Genomic DNA, 24,950 nt, shown 5'->3' on the forward strand with positions numbered 1-24,950 from the left:
TCAGCATGAGAACACACCATTATAGTAGGAACTCAGCATAATTTTCAGAGTATAACAGCCCTCTCTCCGATGTAGCAATCGACATCTGCCCTCCCCTGGAGCCCTGAATTAAATGCTCGGTCCCTCATGAGAAGGACCAGAACCCCATCCGAAAGCCTTGACGGCACACGGCACGCTGAGCGGCTCAAGTCTTTACGAGAAAGAGGAGACAAACAACGTGCCGACGTGGTCATGCACTCATGAGAGAACATGAACCACCCACAAACACAGTCTCAACACACTGATTAGGCATGTGAAACAGTGATCGTGGCCGTCAACCAGACATGCAAGACAGTGAACGTGGCCATCGCCTCGATGACACACGGCACGCTGGGCGCTCAAGCCTGCAGGCAAGGCGAACAACGTGCCCACGTGGTCATGCTCTCATAAGAAAGCATAAACCACCCACGAACACAGTCTCAGCATGTTTGTGATGCGCTAGAGGAGTGAGTTGTTCGTGCTCACTGTAACCCTCAGATCACCAATGTTATTTGCCAAAGTAGCCCTCCTCTGGTGCACCAGAAGAGAAACTAGATCGGGAAATAAACAAAGGGACTCCCCTTATAGAGGCACGCGAGTCTTGATCATGACCGCGCATCTTGAGCGCCGAATGACGCGCGCTCGGTTGCCGTGACAACCCACGCTGTCAATCGGCAGCTCGACGGCACACGGCACGCTGAACGGCTCAAGCCCTTACGAAAAGGGGGATCCAACGCGGCAACACAGCGGGGAAACTGCAAGCCCGCTGTGCGCACTCAACCGTTTACCAGCTGTGAAAACAGCTTTTGAATTAACAGCGTGCAGACGCAGCCGGCAGACAGGAAATCGCGTGGTCACTGAAACGCCGTCTCACCAACACAGAGAGATCCCCTCCCGAAACAGCAGACTCGTAGAGCGTAAGAAAGATACAATCTTAAAGCTCATTCACTTAGAGAGGACACAACCGGTCGGCTCCGAAGCAAAAAGCATTTGTGTATGCGCTTGCTTCCGCCTTTATACCCGCACTCGTAGGCGGGCTGCGGAATGCAAACGTTGCATGCCAATGTTCATTGGCTCGTTTTAATTCACTCGAAGGCAGTTGGTCTCCCTAGGGTGATCCCAATTCGTCAGGGGAACTCCCCCGACGAGGCGTCGGAGTTCCCTGATGACGAAAGGGAACAGTATACTTGCAGTATAAAAATTATTAAACTAATTTACTCACAGGATATGTGTGGACTAGATATAGAGTGAAGATATATAAGGAGAATATATAAAGTGGACTAGAAGTATATAGCTAGTAATCTATCAGAATACCTATCATTTTAATTGTAGTATAGTTAACATTACAGTTGCCAAACAAACACAATATATATATATATATATATATATATATATATATATATATATATATATATATATATATATATATATATATATATATATATATATATATATTAGGATATATTAGGATATCAACTAGTATACTACTGTTACACTTAAAGTACACGTAACTAGGATACTCAAGAAAGTGGGCCAGTTTAGTCCCAAGAAGTATTGAAAACGTAATTTTAATATTAATATAATTTGTAATATTACATAAATTAAACTTGGAAAATATAATAGAAAATGAAATTGATGTTTATTTCTCTTTTTAAAGAGCGAGTATGTCTGTGTACAGTGCTCATTATTTTGACATGTATGTTTGTGATATGATAGAGTCAGAAGCTCTTCTGGATCCTGTGTATTCTACACTGCGCTTTGGAACTTCTCTGGCCAACACCAGTCGATCTAGCTTTGGGAGTTTTTTTGAACCTCCAACACAAAGTCTGGTGGGTACCATATATACCAGAAGTGTGTTTAGGTCTTAAAGATGTTGTGGCTTGTTGAAAATAAGATTTAATAAAGGTGTTGTCAATCTAAATTCAAAATACAAGTGGGTCCCACTTTACATTAGTTGTCTTTAACTACTATGCACTAACATTTAAATTAATAATTTGATACAGTGCACTTATGCAGTGTAAATAAAGTGTACATATGTATTTTATGATACAACATAATTTTCTAAGTAATTCTGAAGACTTTGGTTAATTTTTTAAGGTGTGTTTGATTATGGTTGGAGCCAAACTCTGCAGGATGTTAGCCCTCCCGGAGCAGGGTTGGACACCCCTGTTCTACCATACATCGAACTGTGTGAATCCCTGCAAGAAAATCTAGTTAAAAATGCAAAAATATAGTCAACTAAACATAATGTCAGTTAACATGTGAATATTAAAATTTGCAATTTTTTTAAAACTCAAAATACCTAGAAATAGAAAGGGGTGTACAGGGGGGCCTATAAGGATCTTCCCTAAGGGCCGTGGCTCTGGAACGTGATTTCTACTAAGGGGCATCCCCTCCCTTCTAACGATTTATAATTTTCTACTTTTCAAACTAATTTTCTTTTTTTGAACATCTTAAGAAAATGTTCACAATTAATATTAGCAGTTGTATTGCATTTTTTGCTGGAAAAAGTAAGATTAATATATGCCTACTTTCTACAAAGTCAGAATGTCCATGCACCATGGGCGGACATATTGGCTTTAGGTCAGACTGACAAAATGAGCACAGAAAATTGTATCCAAGTCATGTGACCCAGATACTCCAAACAAACTCAACTATGATAATGATTACAGTATTGGATGAAAAATTATCTCCCATGCTTCATACAAGAGACTAAAGAATATGTATCCTGGTGCACATTGTCCGTTTAAGGGATATATTTGAAGAAATACCTGCATGTTATTCCAGCTGTAATTCATTTCTGTAATTACATCTATTATTACACTGTGGAGCCTCCCCTTTCACCCTAACCCATCCTTAAACCTAACCATACCGCCAAACCTGACCCATATCCGACCTCAGTAGCAGCACAAGTGTTTTGCAATACAATAGGAACTCAATAAGTATATTGTACTTATGTTTTAGTTGTTAAGGACACCTAATATAAAGTGTAACCCATTTTTATAATGAATATATCTCAATTGTTTCGATAGTGTTTTGTTTAGTACTTAAACTTGCTAATCTTTTACCAGCAATTACTATAAAAAAATATTTGTCAAAAATTGAGCATTTACTGAATGGAAGCTAAAACTTTTAACTTTAATCATTCATTATTGTGTGAAAATCTGTTTGTGTTTTTGAGGATGAAGAGGAGGGTCAGGAGAGGAATGAATGTGTGTCCACTGAGGGGAAGAAATTGACCGAAAACCCAGGAAAGGGTAAGAGAATCAAAATTCTGACAAGTATACATGGAGAAATATAGATGCATAGTTACAAGTCAGTGGTTCTCAAATGGTTTTGCTTTAGAACAGAGACTTTACATTAAACATCAACTGATAAATCTGTATTTAGTTCTACAGTGCAAGTGATATTGGTTTTATACAGCAGTTCTATAAAACAATTAACATTGATTATTAATTAATATTATAAAAATTGGTCAGTTATTTTGTATAGGGTACAATGTGGCTAAAGGCACACATTAAGAAAAATTTGCTTTTGACTACTCCTATAGTGTATGTCATGAGTGGCTGTGGTGAATAAAGCGCACAATGATAGAAATACTACAACAACACTCTTTAACTCTCAGGAAATACAAGGGAATCCAGGACACAGACATGGAAATTAGGTCAACTTAGAATAACAGGAGCAAACACTAAACAGAACACTATCCTGACACAACCTGCATCACACGCCTGGTCAGACGTTTTTGAATTCTCATGCTCTAAGGCAATGGCTCATTCCATATTCTTGGTGTTGGCTAGTGCATCGCTGCGGGCTCAATCTCTCCGTCTGCGGTGGGCTCAGGCGTCCATTTTGTGCGGTGGGATGATGGCTGGCTGTGCTCTGGATCTGTGGGTGTGGGGCTGGAATCCTCCGCTAGGCAGATCGTGTTGGCCGCTCTATTGTTTTCAAACAATTTTTAAATATGATGGTTATATAAATATACTGATTATCTCTAAGGTGGACAGCCAACTTGATATATAATATTTACCATTTGAATTAATGTCATGTCAACAAATGGAAAATTCAGCCAGCTAATTATTTTCATGTTAATTATTGTGCCTTTAGCCCCAACAGCAGGGGTGCCTTTTACCCCAAATGCCATACTTTTACATATTCTTCCGTTATTGATAAACTGTTGCTTTAATTACCTTGAACAAAACTGAAAATCATTAACAAGACCTTTGTTTCAAAATATGTCAATAATTGTATTGATTTTCATTGCTACATAAATCTACAATATATATATATATATAAAAAAACATTAAATATTAGACCAAATTAGCAAATTATCTACAAATGAAAATATATGCAATATAATTTATATATGTCATCATCCAATGTGCACATCTAGTCCAATTGTAACACTACTATGGAGACGGAAGTTAGTATGAATACATTTGCAGGAGCTTTATTCGGACAACAAAAGCAGGCAGTATGGACTGGTAAGTGACAGCAGGTATACAAGCACAGTCTTTGTAACAAAGGGTATGCTAACGGTGCAGGAATGCTTCCACATGTCAAAACACGACTCAGGCCCCATCCACACTACTGCGTTTTCATTTAGAAACGGAGACCTTTTGCTAAGTTTGCACCTCCTGTCCAGACTAAAATGGCAAAAACGAAGACCTAAAACGGAGAAGTTTAGAAATGCTGCCGACTCCGTTTTGCGTTTTGAATCACCGGAGGGCGTTTAGTGTAGACGGGTCAAATCGGGGGACTTTAGAAACGATGATGCAGAGGCTCACGCTCGGCTCTATGATTGGGTGTCATCAGTCATGGAGTATACACAGGTAATATTCAGTACCAGTAAACTTCACCCGCTGGAACAGTTTCTTACAGTAAGGAAAACGCGTGCATGTTAGAAATAGAACTGACGCCTATTTTTCATGCGACACGCAAGCGTGTTGGAAGCGTTTCCAGGCAAAATAGAATAGGAAAAGATGTTTATATGTCATTTTGACACAAATACATATTAAGAAATGTTTGAAAGTCTCTAGGTTGACACCGGCACGCGCATGCCCAGTGTTGGTGAATGGTCATGTGATCCACGTTTTCAGTCGTTTTAATGTGGACGGAGATCAATTCTAATATGCAGCTAAAACGCTGGTGTGGACAGAGATCGTATTCGTTTTAATTATCCATTTCTAAACTAAAACGCAGTAGTGTGGATGGGGCCTCAGATATCTATTTACAGGTAAGGTTTCTCAGTCTTTGTGCGGCATTAAACACAACTAAGGTAGGTATTCAAAGGAAAAGAGTCTTTACAAAAAAGAACAGAACTCAGAACTTAGGTACATATTTATAGGCACATCTTAGAATTAAATCCTCTCGGAGAAACAAATGTCACAACAGGAGAAGTTTGGTGAGTCAGCTCTTTACTAAAGCACAAAGTCAGTATCCATTCCAGTGTTAATGGCCAGGCCAGGATTGAGTTTACATCATGCTCCATACACCCCAACAACAAGCATCAGGTGCAGCTCGTTAAAGCACTGGAAAGAGCATGCGAATGACAGAACAGAGTCCAGGATGATTATGACACCAGTGTTTCTCCAAACGTTTCTCTGCCATGGCACTAACAAAAACAGGCAATCTGCCATGACACTAACAGTGCTGGATTCAGTAGCATGAATTTTAACTGACATAGGTTAGAAACAACAATGGTGTTGAATGACGGACAGAGCACCTGACAGTGGATGACAGCAGTGGAATGAACAGTAGGCAGATAATGCAATGGATGACTCGATGCACTGTCCAAGAATGATATCGGAGGTAAATAACCATAAAGTAAGACAAAAAGTATCAACACTGGGCAAAGGGAAACACTACATGCTGTGGGATGTTTTGTGTTTAGCTGGCCTAATTCTTCTGATAGAAATAACAGGAGCTACTCCAGAGTGAAGTTTGGAATCCAAATATTTATTATGGAATAAACAATAAATGCACGCTTTGGTTGTGTGGATAAGGATAAAGAGGACCAGGCCTTGACATTATGTTATGTTTTGTTTATGTGTGTCCGGAAGTCGTCCATGAGGGCTTCTGTACTTACTTTCGTTTTGTGTTTGCCTATTTTATAATTAAAGCTTGTGAAAGTTCGCCGGTTCCCTCCTCCTCCTTCTTCCCACAACAACTAACCTTGCTACATTGGTGCCAAAACCCGGGAAGAAGGAGGGACACACTGTTGGAGAGCCCTCGCTGCTGAGAGGGATCGCGTTGCTGAGGAGGTTGGGCAGCAAAGGGGCGGTGACGGCCGGTGGCTGCCCGAGGCGATGGTGCTGGTGCGATTGAACAGCAGGTGGGACCAATAGCGTCTGGCTGCAGACTTGCACTTGCACTCTCAGACTTGCACTCTCAGACCTGCACGCTCAGACACCAGCGCTTCCTCTGCCTGTGACGAATTAACCGGAAATATGTTTCCAGCAGTAAATATTATGTTATATAATTAATTTTTTCAGGAAATAAAAAAAATGCATATTTTTGAGTTATTAAACATTGTATCGTTAAAGTTGGTATTATACCTTGTATTGCTATCATATACTGTTGTGTACCAACATTAACACAACATTTCCCCAAAATCATGTTTAATCGGAGATACGAGATTTTTGACTTGGGAGCAGGGAGATACGAGGTTACGCTGTCATTGATTAGAATGGAACACAGACGTCACTGCTGCCAGCAGTGTTCATCAAAGTCTGCGGTCACGTTGAGCCTTTTGACAAGAGATAAGGCTTTAAGTAATAGCTATTCAAATCTAATGATTGTGGTTATATACATCTTCCTAAACTCCATTTTAAACGTTTAAGAGATATGAGTGATGCAATACCAAAATACTAGGCTGTCTAAAATAGGTGGAAATTAATCTGCACACACACAAAGTCGGCGGTCGCGTTGAGCCTTTTGACAAGAGAAAATAAGGCTACAATAGTTAACCAAAGCTAATGACTGTGGTTACATACATCTTCCTAAACTCCATTTTAAAGGTTTAAGAGCTATAAGTGAAGCAGAACAAAACAAGTAATAAAAACTCAGTGAGTGTTTTAGCGCAATTTTCTCACGTCATGGGATCACAACACTAAGAGATAGTAAATCTTTTCCTGGATTTTTTTTTGTGCGTTCCCGAGATTAGACCTTCCTTAACATAATGCCGAAAACCCGAAGTCTCTAGGTGGTCTGGTTGAGGAGTAGATAGAAGTGCAAGATTGGTGCGCACAGACAGAACAGAAATCATGAGTTAACAATCGCAATTTTGTCCAGTGGAAAATTGCACTAAAAACGATGAGGTGACTAGGCTGTCTAATAGGCGGAAATTAGCCTAATCTGCACGCAAACTTACCTTCGTGGCTCATGGGCTTCCTTCTGCACCGAAGCATTACAGCTATCGATTTTTAACAAAACAGGCCTACTTAAATATATCTAACCTAACTACTTTCACTCGTTATTGTCTAAAAAACATACATAGTTATCCAAAGATAGGCTTACATGGTGCCAGTAACTTAGACAGCCCTTTTTTCTCACATAAATTAAAACCTTGCTACTTGGGGTATTTTACATGCACAGTGCCAACTTCAAGTCAGTAAAATAATAAAAACAATAAATTTAATGCTGGTATCCAAAACATTTCATTCAATTCAAGTATTATATTAGATACATTTTAAAACTTCAATGCACACGTATAATAAGCCTAGTAATAATAAGCCTAGTAAAAAGTAGACATTTAAAATACATCAATAACTGATATCATAGTTTAACACAGATCAAATCAGAGTTAAGGCTTGCTTTACGTGTTGCTCGATGAGGATTTCTTAATCGTTGCAATTTTCAATCCTGAGGAGACAAAATGCTGCAAGACTCCCGTCCCGCCGCGGAGTAAAGAAGAGGTGGAGTTATGAGGATTCTCAGACATTTGAAGTGTCCAGTGGAGTTAAGAGATTTGCTCTCTAGCTATTTTCAACACTTTAGATTGGTTAATAATTTGCAAAAATAACAGAACCACGTGGGGACTGACCAATAGCATCGATTTGTGAAAAAATATGAAATTGAAAAAATTTGGACATACAAGGTTTCCGCCCGACAGCAACGATATATATTTATTTATATGTATATACTTACAGAAACGATTTTTGAACGACATTGGGAGCTGTTCTCAATCCGACACGAACCACACTATGCGTCCATTGCAAGTGACGTCACTTGCAGAGGAAGCGCTGGTGTCTGAGCGTGCAGGTCTGGGAGTGCAAGTGCAGGTCTGCAGCCAGACCCTTCTCGGTGGGACGGAGAGCTTGCTACCATGCTCCTGGGTTGAGGAAGTGTGGCTGCCGTCCGAGAGGGAGTGGAGGATACCGTTCGCCGTGGGTCGGAGCCTGCTGCCGTCTGCCATGTCAAGTCAAGTCAAGTCACCTTTATTTATATAGCGCTTTTTACAATACAGATTGTATCAAAGCAGCTTCACATTGATAACATGAAAATAATACAACAAAGTTTGTTTCTAGAAGAAAATTGCATCATCGTCCACCCTTAATAAGGCAGATCAATAATATTGTTGAATATTAAATGTCCCCAACTAAGCAAGCCAAAAGCCAAGGCAACAGTGGCAAGGAACCAAAACTCCATCAGGTGACAGAATGGAGAAAAAAACCTTGGGAGAGCCCAGGCTCAGTCGGGGGCCAGTTCTCCTCGGGCCAACGAGCGAACAGTGTATGATTATGATCCAGGTAGCATTACAGGTCAGAAGTCAGATTGGTCGTGTCGATGAGGCCTTCACAGGGCTGATGAGGCTGGCACTTCAGGGATGCGTCATGGTTAGGTCCAGGTGCAGATCCACCATCTGATCTGGAAACGGCCGGGGTCCACCTCACTTCAGTAAACGGAGAGACTGGTTGACACTTCAGTACTGCGTTGTTGTCGTGTCCAGGCGCAGGTCCTTCATCGGATCTGGATACGGCCTGGATCTGGCGGAAGAGGAGAGACTAGTTGACACTTCAGGACTGCGTTGTCGTCGCGTCCAGGCGCTGGTCCTTCATCAGATCTGGATACGGCCTGGATCCGATGGACTGCGGTAAACCTCGGTATAAACAGAGAGACTAATATTAGCGTAGACGCCATTCTTCTTATGATGTAACGAGTACATCAGGATTTATGGGAAGTGTTCCCGGTTCCTGCTGGCCTATTCTATGCAGCCTAATATGGAATTATAGAAGACTATAATGTGTTATGTGTATGCTAGGTCAAAGAGATGTGATTTTAGTCTAGCTTTGAACTGACAGAGAGTGTCTGCTTCCCGGACAATGTTAGGAAGACTGTTCCAAAGTTTTGGTGCTAAATAGGAGAAGGATCTACCGCCAGCAGTCGATTATGATATTCTAGGTATTATCAACTGGCCGGAATTTTGAGATCGCAATAGACGTGAAGGACTATAATGCGTTAAGAGCTCGCTCAAGTACTGCGGAGCTTAACCATTTAGTGCTTTGAAAGTAATCAGCAATATTTAAAAATTTATACGATGTTTAATAGGGAGCCAATGCAGTGTTGACAGAACTGGGCTAATATGGTCATACTTCCTGGTTCTGGTAAGAACTCGAGCTGCTGCGTTTTGGACCAGCTGTAATTTGTTTATTAAGCGTGCAGGGCAACCACCCAGTAGAGCATTACAATAATCTAGCCTTGATGTCATGAACGCATGAACTAATTGTTCCGCATTTGTCAATAAGAGCATATGACGTAATTTAGATATATTTTTAAGATGGAAAAGTGCGGTTTTACAGATACTAGACACGTGTCTTTCAAATGAAAGATTGGTTTCAAAGAGCACACCCAGGTTCCTAACCAACGATGAAGACTTAACAGAGCAGCCATCAAGTGTTAGACAGTATTCTAGATTATTACGTGAGGATGTTTTTGTCCAATAATTAGAATCTCTGTTTTTTTCAGAATTAAGTAGTAGGAAATTACTAGTCATCCAATTTTTTATATCAGCTATGCATTCAGTTAATTTTGTGAATTGGTAAGTTTCGTCTGGGCGTGAAGAAATATAGAGCTGAGTATCATCAGCATAACAATGAAAGCACGGGTATAAAGCGGAAGCAAGCGCATACACAAACGCTTTTCGCTGAGGAGCCGAACGGTGTCCAGTCCTCCGCAAAGGTACAGCAGCATGGCGACGGGACGAGACGTCTCTGTTCCCTACTCAGGGAACGAGGGTTACCATACGTAACCGAGATGTTCCCTTTCGTTCGGGAACTCCTACGTCTCGTCGGAGGAGTTTCCAACGAATTGGGATCCCTAATAAAACGCCATGGTGCTGGCCCCTTCCAGCGCCCTGCCTAAGCTTCAGCAGCAGTTTCTTGAACTTATCTCTTATGTGCAGAAGCTTAGCTGGGAGAGTCACACTGCTGTTCCGCAAGACCAGCTCAGTGGACATTGGATAACACTGGGAAAGCGTGCCCAAGATGTAGAAGGGAACGCTGCGGAGCCCAAAGCCTGCCCGAAGGGAGGCACTAGGAATACACATGTGCACTAGCCCGTAGGGTAGTCAACACGTGGCAGTCTCTGAGGTAGTCCCAGCCCGAAGTGTGGGAGCGTACTCAGCAGAGACGACAGACAGAGTCTGTCAAGGGGAAGACACTGGCTAACCTGGAGGGTAACCTAACGTGGAAAGACACCTATGGGGTCGCCGTAGGGACCACTACATAGGACCCAGCCTGAACTCAGCTCAACAGAGAGGAACAGGCCTGGTGACCGGCGATCCGCCTCGCCTGTCGCCGGAGGGGGAGACGGAGGAACTCATGAGGTAAGCCGTTTGTTGGGTAACCAACGGAGCAGAAAACACACTTATCTGGCCCCTGGGGCGAGAATGGCGTAGCAAGCCGACACTAACCTAATTCCTCGCGCTACTGGCCGAAGCGAGTACACAGGAGGAAACAGGTTCTACACGAAGGCTATAAAACCTAGCGAACGTGTTGGGTGTCGCCCAGCCCGCAGCTCTACAAATATCTGTCAGCGAGGCGCCTTGAGCCAAAGCCCAGGAGGAGGCAACACTCCTAGTAGAGTGTGCCCTCAACCTAGGTGGACAAGGCACGTCCTGGGAATCATAAGCCCGGACGATAGCATCCATTAGCCAGTGGGCTAACCTCTGCTTGGAGACAGCCTTCCCCTTCTGCTGGCCTCCGTACTATCTCCGTAACCTGTCAATGTAACAGCGCAGAGCGCGAACAGGACAGAGCAAAGCCAGGGCTGGGTCTGCCTCCTCCGGGGGCAGCGCTTGCAGGTTCACTACCTGATCTCTAAACGGAGTGGTAGGAACCTTGGGCACATATCCGGGCCGGGGTCTCAGAACAACGTGAGAGAAATCCGGCGCGAACTCTAGGCACGATTCGTCGACCGGAAATACCTGCAGGTCCCCTACCCTCTTGATGGATGCCAAAGCGAGCAGGAGAGCTGTCTTTATTGACAGAATATTTAAATCGACTGCATGCAAGGGCTCAAAAGGTGGATTCTGGAGTGCTCTGAGCACTAAAGTCAGATCCCAAGAGGGTACGGGGTGCTGATTACGAGGAGGATTCAATCTCCTAGCACCCCTGAGGAACCTGAGGACCAGGTCATGCTTTCCCAAGGACTTACCTTCTACTGCATCGTGATGTGCGGCTATTGCGGCGACATACACTTTGAGGGTGGAGGGAGACAGCCTTCGCTCCAACCCATCTTGCAGGAAGGAAAGCAAGGGGCACTGTCAGTTGAGCACTGACTGGACGCGCTCCTCCGTGAGGCGCGCAGTCTGGCCGACCGAGTCCAACTCCATACCGAGATAAGAGATCCTCTGCACGGGGCAGAGTTTGCTCTTGTCCCAGTTGACCTGAAGTCCCAACCGACTGAGATGGTGAAGCACCATATCCCTGTGTTCGCACAACAGGTCTCGCGAGTGAGCTATTATAAGCCAGTCGTCGAGATAGTTGAGAATGCGAATGCCACGTTCTCTCATGGGAACAATGGCCGCCTCCGCGACTTTCGTGAAGACACGGGGCGACAGGGCCAGCCCGAAGGGTAGGACCTTGTACTGATATGCCCGACCCTCGAATGCAAACCGAAGAAACGGTCTGTGACGAGGAAGAATCGAGACATGAAAGTACGCGTCCTTCAGGTCGATCGCTGCAAACCAATCCCGGGGACGGATGCATTCAAAGATGCGTTTCTGCGTAAGCATTTTGAACGGGAGCTTGTGAAGGGCCCGATTCAAAACTCGCAGGTCCAGGGTTGGCCGTAACCCACCGCCTTTCTTGGGTACAATGAAGTAGGGGCTATAAAACCCAGACCTCATCTCGGCTGGAGGGACCGGCTCGATCGCGTCCTTCGCCAGACAATCCTCTGGCAATCCTCTGACCGCACACGGGTAAAGTGGACGCCCCTGAACCTGGGAGGCCGGCGAGCAAACTGAATTGCATAGCCGAGTCGGATGGTACGGGTGAGCCACCGGGACGGCCTGGGAAGCGCTAGCCAGGCTTCGAAGAACCGTACCAGTGAGCCGACCCGAACCACCGTCGTACCCGTGGTGGGGAAGCGAGGTGGAAGGCAGGGACTCGACTCCGGAGGCCCTGGGGCGGCCGGAAGTGGAGTCTGGGTGTGACATGCAACACCAACCTGCTTCCACGTGGGGGCAATCGACAGGGAAGGCACGGAGGCGTTCGGCTGTTCGTTGCCCCGAGGCGAAGGAGGGAGGGGAAACGAGGAACGACGACCGAGGGGATCGAGTCCAAGTATCCGCACCTCCCTGCCCAGTGGGAGATGAGAGTGATGAGGCCGAGGCGGCATCACTGTCATCTGAGCACTGGAAAGAGGGGAATGAGAGCGGCGAGGCAATGCTGCGGCGCACACTGCCATCCTGGCCCTCTTGGACGGAGGAGACTGAGAACGGCGAGGCAACTGAGCGTCGTCCTGAACTACCAGTCTCGACCGTGTATGACCCAGGGGAAATAGAAATTGCTCTTTCGTTGAAACTTTGGGTACCGCTGGTCTGCTGGCCAGCGGCGGAACAGAAACAAAAGGAAACCAAAGATTCTCCACCCGGCCCTCCTCCGGGGGAAGGAGAGGTGCAGAGGCACCCTCCCGAATAGTAACAGGTACGTCCCCTGGGTCGCCTGTCTCAGGGTCTCTTCCCTCTCCTCTTGCCTGGAGGTTTAGAGGCGCTGGGAGCAGGTTGGGCAGCTCTCTTGCGGCCGGCACCCTGCGGCTTAGGTGAAGGCTGCTGTCTAGGCTGAGCAGGGGCGGAGGCGGCGGTAGGATGGCGCCCTCGGCGACGAGTAGCCGGAGGCGGAGCCGGTGAAGACTGGGCAGCAGCACCCTTCTTCCGTGGCATGATGTGCTTGATCACCTCCGACTGCTTCTTGGCGGCAGAGAACTGTTGGGCGTAATCCTCCACCGCGTCGCCGAAGAGCCCACCTTGGGATATGGGGGAGTTCAGGAGCTTACTCTTGTCCAACTCCTTCATATCGGCCAAGGTGAGCCACAGGTGTCGCTCCTGGACCACAAGCGTGGACATCACCCGACCCAGGGAACGTGCGGTGACTTTCGTCGCCCGTAGGGCAAGGTCCGTCGCCGTACGCAGCTCTTGGAGCACCCCTGGATCAGTACCACTCTCCTGCATGTCACTGAGCGCTTTCGCCTGGTGAATCTGGAGAAGCGCCATGGCATGAAGGGCGGAAGCAGCTTCCCCACACGCACTATAAGCCTTTCCGGTCAGACCGGAAGAGAACCTACAGGCGTGGGAGGGGAGCGTGGGGTTACCCCGCCAGGTGGACGCGGTCTTGGGACACAGAAGCATCGCCACAGACCGTTCCACTGGGGGGATGCCCTCGTATCCCTTCACTGCTTTTAGTGTGCCGAAGCACGCAGGGATCAAACGCGGCAACACAGCGGGGAAACTGCAAGCCCGCTGTGTGCACTCAACCGAATACCAGCTGTGACAACAGCTCTTTGAAAAAAGCAGCTCACCTGAAGTGACAGATGGGATCCGGGAGATTGCGAAGATCACTTCCGCGCCGTTACACCAACACAAAGAGAGTTCTTGAAACAGCAGACTCGTTGAGCTTCACGGAAACACAATCCAAAACGCTCATACACTCAGAGGACACAACCGGTCGGCTCCGAAGCAGAAAGCGTTTGTGTATGCGCTTGCTTCCGCTTTATACCCGCGCTGGTAGGCGGGCCGCGGAATGCAAATCCTGCATGCCAATGTTTATTGGCTCATTTTATTTCACTCGAAGACAGTTGGTCTCCCTAGCGTGATCCCAAAGGGAGCTAATGCCATGCTTCCTAATGATATCTCTTAAGGGTAGCATGTACAGAGTGAACAGCAACGGTCCTAGTACTGAGCCTTGTGGTACGCCATACTGAACTTGTGATCGATAAGACATCTCTTCATTTACTGCTACAAACTGATAATGGTCAGATAAGTATGATTTAAACCATGCTAATGCAATTCCACTAATGCCAACATAATTTTCGAGTCTATTTAAAAGAATGTTGTGGTCGATAGTGTCAAATGCAGCACTATGATCGAATAACACTAATAGCGAGATACAACCACGATCGGATGATAGGAGCAAATCATTTGTGACTCTAATGAGAGCAGTCTCAGTACTATGGTATGGTCTAAATCCTGACTGGAAATCCTCGCAGATATAATTTCTTTCTAAAAAGGAACATAGTTGTGAGGATACTGCCTTTTCTAGTATCTTTGACAGAAAAGGTAGATTCGAGATCGGCCTGTAATTGACTAATTCTGTAGGATCAAGTTGCGTTTTTTTAACAAGCGGTTTAATCATAGCCAGCTTAAAAGTTTTCGGTACATATCCTAGTGACAAAGATGAATTAATGATATTAACCTGTTAAGCTGCAACCCCACTTTTGAAAAATCCCCAGAAATGACATACCCAAACTGAAACAGATACAGTTCATGAACCCTTTGTACTAAAAGCACAACTATGATCTCATTTGAAAGCTGACACCTGGCAGTTTATTGTAAATGTAGAATTAATTATTGTCATAATGAAAAAAATTGTTATAAATAGCTTTAAAGTTTTGTAAAGTTATTAGAAATTTATTTTTATGAAACATCTTCATGAAAATAAAATTGAAGTTGACCCTGTAGCAATCTAGAAATGCACTACAGCTAAAGCCACATGTCTAAACATTTTATGTTTAAAATCTGAAGATGATAAGTCTAAAACTCTGTATTTAGTTACATTTTTTTCAAGATAGAAGCACCTAGAGCTAGCTAGCATGTTAGCTTAGCACACCATCAATACATGACAATTTATGAGATTAAAACCATGTTTGTGCTCCAAACTTACTTTAAAACGCAAGTGAAGTGTTTTAAATAATCTTCTGTGATCTAATTTGACATCAGATAAAAAAAATCAGACAGAAAATATACTATTTGATCATATTCTGCACAATGATGGTCTATAGTAGGCTTGGGCGGTATGGGAATTTTGATACCGTCAAACCTCCTCCCTATTTTACCGGGGTATATGGTATTACTGTGACTAATTAAAAATTATGACATAATGGGCTCAGATGGCGTCACCAAACTGTTGGCTTGTGCCTACACCGTTCAGAAACTGAATGCCAGATCAAAAAAAATCAAAAATAAAATCAAGCCGTGCACGTTGTGTCTGAGTCCGGCCGACGGCATTAACCCAGCTGGCATTCGACTGACCTTAAACGTTTAAATTTGGTTGAAATAATGTCAGTTTATGGAAAAACATTAATTCAACGTCAAAACAACGTTGAACACCAAATGGTTGAAATGGTGTTGTTAACTCACTATGGATTCAACATAGAAATATAAATAAAATTTGAGTTGTACGTCAAATCAACATTATTTTTACAACCATGACTTTTAAACATTTTGTTGAAATATATCAGTAGAAAAATAACGTTGTTCCAACATCCAAACAATGCTGATCAATTAACTGTTGAAAAAGTGTTGATGCATGAATAATGATACAACGTTGAAAGATCAACTCCGAATTAAACGTTTGTTAAGTAACATTAATTCAACGTCAAAACAACGTTGAACACTAAATGGTTGAAGTGGTGTTGTAAACTCACTACGGATTCAACGTAGAAATAAAAATAAATTTTTGAGATGCACGTCAAATCAACATTATCTTATCTTTAAAAAAGATTGATATATATATATTTTTTTTATTGCATAACACATTTGTTACAATTTGCCGAAAAAATAAATTGATCTTGTAATACATCATTATTTAGATACAATTCATTTTTTATGTATTTAAAAATAAATACACATCAGCCAATAGAGAGCGTCTCCAGTCTGATTGATCATTTTGGAATATCGTTCAATACAAGAGCTTGATTGGAGGACGGCGGTTGTCCATCACACAACTGTGATTCTATTGGCTCTGACGGTTCCAGACAACACCCGATTGCGCATGCGCGAAGTGGGTCTGTTTCGTCATCGTCAGGCAGATTTTGACCTCGACCGGTTCGGAATGAATTTGGGGGTAACAGCTCAAACGGTAAGTCACATTTTATAACTAGAAAATTCCTAAATAAATGTTGTGTGTGCCTGACTCTGTCACATATATTATTGTGTTAATTAATATTGTGTGTATGGGAAGAGACTAGTTTAACCGCGAACCGCCGTTGTGTGCTAGCTAACCGCCAACCGCCGTTCTCTCTCTCTCTGTGTGTGTGTGTGTGTGTGCGTGCGTGCGTGGCGTGGCGTGCAGACTAGTTTAACCCACAGTCTATGGTTTAACCGCGAACCGTCGTTGTGTGCTAGGGAGTGTGTGTTTAGGGATGTCTCTGTTGGTCGAACGCGGCAACAAAAAACAAAAATCATTTACATTTTTGTAAAATTTAAATACAAGTTGATGTGGAAGATATTATTTAAAAAATGATGAGGACAGCCCTCATTTGATTGATTGTTTTTATGACTTATTTTCAAATTAAATGATTTTTTTTTTATAAAAAATTTAGGCTTAAAAATATTTCGTTTTTATATTTTACACTCCCTGATGTATCACAAAAAATGGAGACGACAAAATGCAAAATTGAATGAGAATTGAATGTGAAATCTCAACCTTATTTTTCAAGTTTGTGGATGGAAAGTGTGTCAATGTGCTGTGTTTGATCAACTAGAACAAAATTAAAAATTGCTCCACTGGCAAATTTTTCTATTTATTTTGTGAAAATTTGCATGAAACAAGTGAAAATTGTCTAAACACAAGTTACTTTTTAGTGTATGAGATTATTTTGAATAGAAAATAGACATTTGACTAGAAATATCATAAATATTCTTAGTAAAATTTTGAGTTTTTGCAGTGTATTTTTATTGGGCAAATGAAAAAACTTGGTTTTTGTGGTGTAGGGCATACTCAGTACATTATAAAAATAATAATCAATCGCTTATTTTTTTAGCTAGAATTCCAGAAGAGAGTTCTTCAGCTCCTTGTCGAAATCAAGGATAAAATTCATGTTGCCACCTCATCTGCTGGAACAAGTTATGAAGTGAAGCCGGCAAACACTGAAGAAGAGCTTGAAGCTTTAGAGAATCGCTTGGAGGACAAGAATGAGGGAGCAGAACTGGTAAGTTTTAAATAATTAATCTTGTAAAGTGCTGGCAAAGTTTCATTATGACAATTGGCTTGTTCACTTTGGTGACCACTACAAACTCCTCGTCTTCATCATGTGCCTGCTTTGTGGAGGTCTGGACTCTACGGACCACTTTTTCTGGTTATGTTTTTAATTTCTTGTTTCTTGTTCTTTTCAGAGTAAACATCTGAAGACGTTGGGAGGCGTTGATGCTGCAGACCATGTGAACAAGTCAATGGTAAGTAACTTTGTTCCTTTTTTGCATTAGTTTACAGTGATGTTCCCTGTCATATACTGTCATGCACTCCCCCCACACACCCACTTACTCACTCTCTGCTACATTTTCATAATGAACTTGATTGCAATATAATATTCTAATATAAATATGTTTTACCATGGCAGAACTATGACAAATAAAATGATGGCCATAATGAGCCTCAGAGGAAGAAGTGGGAAGGTTGCCTTCATGAAGACCTGTCTCTACAAGATAATCTGTGGTGAGTTTGCTTTAACATAGTAGTTTTGTAACAGTGTTTTAAAATAATTGAATATAGTAAGCAGAATAATAATTCATAAGAAATGAAGAAATCATTTTAGTTGGAGGACTCTACAGAGCATGCTCTAATATTATATATAACACTCCATTCTGGGTAAGTCTAGACTAACTTCTCTACCAGCAGCACTGGTTACTACCAACTGCCTTTTGTTGCTTGCCCAAGCACATGATTATCAATGACCTTGCATATTGATAAATACTAATTTATATACTTGAAACATTGGCAATTCCACAAAAGTTGATATTTGCAAAATATTTTAATTTGAGAGGTTAAAGTTTGCTAATACTGATCTGTTTTTTCCCCCCCTCATCAGACGCTGTCTTGAGCTTATTTGATACAACTACAACAAAAGTAGACGAATACATGGCCAAATACTTGAAATATGCACCAGAGAGGATAGGTGGCGGTGGCAGAAAGAAGTAACAAGAAGGGAAGGTTTAACCAGCCGTGTTCAATGTTGCCCAATGTTTGGGCCGTTTTTCTAAAGGTTAAAGTTCGACACGTGTAAAATGATGTTGTGTGAAATGTTGGCACACTTGCAGCCATGCAATAAAGCATGTTTCTTACGTCAGTGAAATGTCTTTATTAATCTTCTTCCTGGTCTTGCTTTGACCAATTGGCTTCTTCCTAGCTGACTGTGCGTGTCCGCAAACTTAGTGTTTATGTATCCATTTCAAGGTGTTTAGTGTTATTGTTGAACACATCAATACTTTAGTGAAAACAGTTTAACAAAATAAACTATGTTGAAAAGCAGGACTTTATAGTGACGTTGAAATTTCAACGTTGATTGGATTTGCAAAATCTAAACCAAAATCAATATTGATTCAATGTTAGCGAATTCACCTATGTTGACGTTGGAATGACGTTGCTATTTCAACGTTGATTAGATTTGCAAAATCTAAACTAAAATCAATATTGATTCAACGTTGGCAAATTCACCTATGTTGAGAAACGTTACGTTGGAATTACGTTGCTATTTCAATGTTGATTAGATTGACGTTGGAATTACGTTGCTATTTCAACGTTGATTAGATTTGCAAAATCTAAACAAAATCCAACGGTTATCCAACACTGACGTTGATTCAACGCTGACTCTACGTTAAAATGCCAGCTGGGAACTGTTATTATGAGCCCGAGCCCACCATTATTCAACATAATATCTGTGTGCGTGCAACAAGCAAGAAGTGCCTTTGTAATCCGGTGACGCGTGTCCATTGATTTTTATTAATAAAACTTTTCTGCAAAGATGGAAGTTGACGATCGCCATCTCTGTAGTGAACGCGCCTATAGAGAGAAATGCACATCATTGATCAATCAGATTTATTTTCGTTTTGAATTGTTTCGTTTAAAGAAATTGACGATCGCCATCTCCATAGTGAACGATAGAGAGAAATGCACATCATGGATTACAGAGAGTAGGCTAGTCTATTTCTTTTCTTTTCGTTTTGTATGGTTTCGTTTACTGAAATTGATGATCGCATCTCTGTATGAACGCGCCTAGAGAGAAATGCACATCATGGATTAAATAATCAGAGTGGCCTTTTTCTTTTCGTTTTGAATTGTTTCGTTTAAAGAAATTGACGATCGGCATCTCTGTGAACGTTATAGAGAAAAATGCACATCATGGATTAATCAGAGAGTAGCCTACCCTATATTTCTTTTCGTTTTGAATTGTTTTGTTTAAAGAAATTGACGATCGCCATCTCTGAGTTTCGGTTAATTTATGAGATTTCAATGCAAGTGACCGTGGCATGCCAGCGCCCATCATGTCATGATTATATTAAATCCAGGCAATTTGGTTGATGAAAAATTTATTAAAATTAAGATACAATTTATACAAAACGAAATTCGTTTTAAAGAGGCCTTTTACAAAACGAAATTTATTGAAGTGGTCAAATCGTCTGACTCCCGATGCCTATCTTATTTGTGCTGTTCACTTTTCATAATCAACAAAGATGGAAAAAATAACATTATAATATTTTAACAAATACGAAACTTAATGCGCTTATTTAATGAACTCGAGAACAAAATGCATCCTGGCAGTAGTGAGTGGGTGGTAGTTTCGGAGATGCGACATTAGGTTAGAGGTGTTTACATCTCTCGCGGTCACCTTTTTATGGCACAATTTACAAATTGCCTCGTCAGAATTTACCGCCTCTCCCTTCTCATTTGGCTGGAACCAGAAATATTACCAAACTGCAACCACACAAGCATTTTTAGGCAATAAATAAATTATATATATATTATAGGCTATATAAGTGCCGGTAATGACGGTATTGAAACTGATACCGGTGCTATTTTAAGATCCCGCGGTATCCGATATTACCGTAATACCGCCCAACCCTAGTCTATAGATTAGCATTATATTATAAATATAATCTATTATTATGAAAATACCTGGCATGGCTTGAAAAACACAGGTAACTCAAATATCATTGCAATCATGTTTATTGTCTTCAAAATATCTGTATCTGCATGTTATAGCGCGATCTCTGTAGCTTTGTGTGTATCAGTGACGTCCTGGAATGTCCATGATTATGGCTCTTCTTCATGTTCCATATATGGGTTATTATTGTGCATATAGCGCCCTCAGGCTATTGGTATGAATTGAAAACCCAGTAAATGAGAATGCCAAACGCTCATAAAGATTACATTGACGCATTTGGGTATAAATTCAATAAATATTATTCCTGTCAATAGAAATCTGATGTAAACCTATGAGAATCTATCAATATTTCTCCAAATCTGCACATTTTTGAGCTAAAAGCCCTGAGGGAAGTTGTTTTGTGTATCGCTGTCATGACGACAGCACGGAGTTTTTTTTTTTTAATGAAAGCGGCTGACGCGCATAATTCATATCAAAGGTATCGACTCATTTTTTCATTTCATAACTCCTGACAGAAATTAAGAAATAACTGTCGCTATAAGTTTCTCAGAATACAATAGTGGTCAAATACTGAAACTTGAGTATTATATCTTTTTAATGATGTATAGTTTGTCAAGGTATAACATTAAATCTGATAGTAAATTTGAACTAAATAAAAAAAAAAAACGATTCAGTGCGCGGGCGCACTGGCAACGGTTAACAGGTTAAGGCCTCTCTGTATGTCGAGCTCTCTTTCCATGAAATGCGAAATACCTTTAGTTTTGTTTTCTTCCAGTTGCGCTCCATTTTTCTGGCTGCTCTCTTAAGGGCCTGAGTGTGCTCGTTGTACCACGGCATTGGACTATTTTCTTTAATCTTTTTTAAGCGGAAAGGAGCAACTGTGTCTAAAGTGCTGGAAAAGAGAGAGTTAAAAGTTTCTGTCACAATATCTAGTTCTTCTACGCTATCTGGGATGCTGAGATTATGAAACTGATTAGGAAGATTATTAATAAAGCAATCTTTAGTGGCAGAAGTGATAGGTCTAACATATTTGTAACAAGGAGTCGGCTTTGCAGCCTTGGCTAAATGAAGTTTACACAAGACTAAATAATGATCTGAGATGTCATCGCTCTGCTGCAAAATTTCAACGGCATCAACATTGATTCCATGTGATAATATTAGATCTAGAGTATGATTACGACAATGAGTAGGTCCTGACACGTGTTGTCTAACTCCAATAGAGTTCAGAATGTCTTTAAATGCCAATGCCAATGCATCTTTTTCGTTATATGTGTATAATAAAATCACCAACAATTAGCACTTTATCTGCAGCCAATACTTACTCTGATAGAAAATCAGCAAATTCTTTGATAAAGTCTTTATGGTGCCCTGGTGGCCTGTATACAGTAGCCAGCACAAATGTTAAACATGATTTATCATTTACACTAGATAGTGTTACATTTAGCTAAAACACTACAAAAGAATTATATTTAAAACAAGACTTCTCAGTAATTCTGAAGATATTACTATAAATTACACCAACACCTCCCTTTGCCTTTCAGACGAGGTTCATGTTTATAACAGTAATCTTGCGGGGTGGACTCATTTAAAGTAATATAATTGTCTGGTTTTAGCCAGGTTTCTGTAAAACAGAGCACATCTAGATTATAGTCTGTAATCATATCATTAACAATGAGTGCTTTTGAAGTAAGGGATCGAATATTCAGGAACCTGAGCTTTATCATTTGTTCATCCGTATTATATCTGTTTTTTATTTGTTGAACATCAATTAAATTTTTACCCTTGAATGGGTTTAGGAGTTTTTTGTATGTCCTAAATCGGGGAACAGACACTATAGAACAGTCTCTATATGATGATAGCTAGGTGAAAGAGGCTCAATGTGATGGGATTTATCTGACCCTAGTGACATGAGACAGCTAGCAGACGGTCTGTTTAACCAGTCTGTCTGCTTCCTGACCTGAGCCCCAGATTATCATGTTCGAGCTTTAAGACAATGTGCCATATTACTAGAGAGAAGAGCAGCACCATCCCAGGAGGGATGAATACCATCTCTTTTCAACAGGTCAGGTCTGCCCCAAAAACTTTTCCAATTGTCTATGAATTCTATATTATTTTGCGGACACCATCTCAACAGCCAGCCATTGAGTGAGGACAATCTACTAACTATCTCATCACTCCGGTGAACAGGAAGGGGGCCAGAGCAAATTACAGTGCCTGACATCGTACTTGCTACCTCTTTAATGTTAATTTTTGTGATCTCCGACTGGCGAAGTCTAACATCATTAGTGCCGACGTGGATAATCATTTTAGAGAATTTACGATTAGCATTAGCCAGCACTTTTAAATTTGCTTTGATGTTAGGCGCTCTGGCTCCCGGCAAACATGTGACTATGGTGGCTGGTGTCTCTATTTTCACGTTCCGTGTAATAGAATCGCCAATAACTAGGGCACAATCATTAGGATTCTCAGTTGGTGTTTCACTGAGTGGGGAGAATCTGTTTGTTGGTGTAATCGGAACGGAAGAGCGGTGTTTTGTCCCGCGACTATAGCGTCTCACCGTCACCCAATTGCCCTGCTGCATGGGCTCTACTTCAGCCGGAACCGAACAGTGTACAGAGTTCACTAAGCTAGTCGCATCCAAAGCAGTATCTAAAGCCCTTGCACTCTTACAATTAACCTCGATTAAAGTTTGGATGCGAGTCTCTAGTTCTGAAATCTTCTCCGCCAGCCTGACTATCTCCCTGCATTTATCACATGTAAAACCTGTGCTGGCAGAGAAGGCTATGCTATACATGTTACATGAGGTGCAGGTGACAATAAGAGTAGAAGATGACATGACTCACCGTGTTTGTTGACTGATACCACAGTTTTTTGATGAACTCGTAAAAGGCGAGAGAGAAAAAATAAATAAAGAAAGAAAGCACGGAAGGCGTGAGCACGCTAGAGAATAAATAAATAAATAAAAAGCGCACGGAAGGCGCGAGCGCGCTAGAGAATAAATAAATAAAGAGCGCACGGATGGCACACTAACAGGCTAGCGAATTACAAGCGTGTTGTGCTAGCAATAATGATTTAGATTGAAGCTAGCGATGTCAGGTTAATGTGTGATTTTTAATTAAGTTATATTTAGCAGTATAAATAACAAGGAATGGTAGTAAATAAGATACGAAGCTTACAGACGCAAACCAATGCAATGTAGCAGCAGCAGGGCAGACAGGAGCCATGATGGGGGAGGAGCTGGGAATGGGGGACTTGTTGCCGGCTGCCCTCAACCGGAGGAGCTATTTATATATATATATATATATATATATAAATACAATATGGCAATACTTAATGGATGGACAGATAGAGTTGTGTGTCATCGGCATAACAATGAAATTGTATCACAAATTTACTAAATATACTACCAAGGGGTAGAAGATAAATAAAAAATAAAAGAGGGCCATGGACAGAGCCCTGTGGAACACCAAAGTAACATAAGAAGGCTTTGATTGAAACTGCTTAAGTTGTACAAATTGAGTATGACCTGTAAGATAAGATTGGAACCAAGTCAGAGGGGTACCAGCAATTCTTATAGACTAATCTTTCTAAAAGAATGCTGTGCAAGAATGTATCAAATGCTGCACTGAAATCAAGAGTAAATATTGAGAATGAGGAGATGTCGTCACGACACAGCGCCCCGCCCCCAGAGACCGCGTCTCCTCCCCTTTCCGTCATTTTGGGAGGATACCCGCGGCAGCACCATGCATTGTTTGTATTGGTAGTAGAGTTGTCGCACTATTTTAGAATGCCTGGAAAACACTGCTGTGTAAAAAAACTGCTCCAGTGCCTCACACGATTGTCGTGGAAACCGTAGGAACCATTTGTTACAGTTTTTTCGTTATAGCTGATGCCAAAAACCAAGTAATTAGCTATTTCCATATAAGTGCAAGGTGGTAAAGAGTCTAGGTGTCTGTTCCATTCAGCTGCAGGCAGCTCGTATGACTCGTCGTTTTTAATATCAGCCAGCTTTTCTAAATACCTCTGTTTGACATTGGTAGTAAGTTTCTTCCTGTAAGGACCCTTTTCTTTTGCCACATTCTTATCCATTTCTTAATTTTCTCGTAATTTCTATCCGTATATCCGTTACAATTTGTATCCGTCTCTGTATCGCTCTTACACTGTTGCCCCTAGCAACCGATAGCGTATCCTCCCAAAATGGTGAGTGGGCTCAATTCGTCATGTGACAGCAAGCTACCGTGACGCATGTCCTCATTCTCTATAGGTAAAAGTCCCAAGTCAGTGGCTGACAATAAGTCAAGTCAAGTCACCTTCATTTATATAGCGCTTTTAAA

At 41.8% G+C, this 24,950-nt stretch overlaps 1 protein-coding gene across 1 annotated transcript in view; it reads left to right on the forward strand.

Moving 5' to 3' along the window:
- The window catches only part of LOC308697353 (SH3 and cysteine-rich domain-containing protein 2-like), a gene marked incomplete at both ends in the record, with an annotated part of 356,064 nt that overhangs the window by 229,410 nt on the left and 101,704 nt on the right, over positions 1 to 24,950 (forward strand). Inside the window, 2 exons of the mRNA XM_081376535.1 lie at positions 1,735 to 1,847; positions 3,200 to 3,275. Coding sequence (XP_081232661.1) covers positions 1,735 to 1,847; positions 3,200 to 3,275 — 189 coding nt within the window. The remainder of the gene's footprint in view (positions 1 to 1,734; positions 1,848 to 3,199; positions 3,276 to 24,950) is intronic.

Source organism: Scardinius erythrophthalmus (genome assembly GCF_964197995.2).
Source record: "Scardinius erythrophthalmus genome assembly, chromosome: 10".
NCBI lineage: Eukaryota > Metazoa > Chordata > Actinopteri > Cypriniformes > Leuciscidae > Scardinius > Scardinius erythrophthalmus.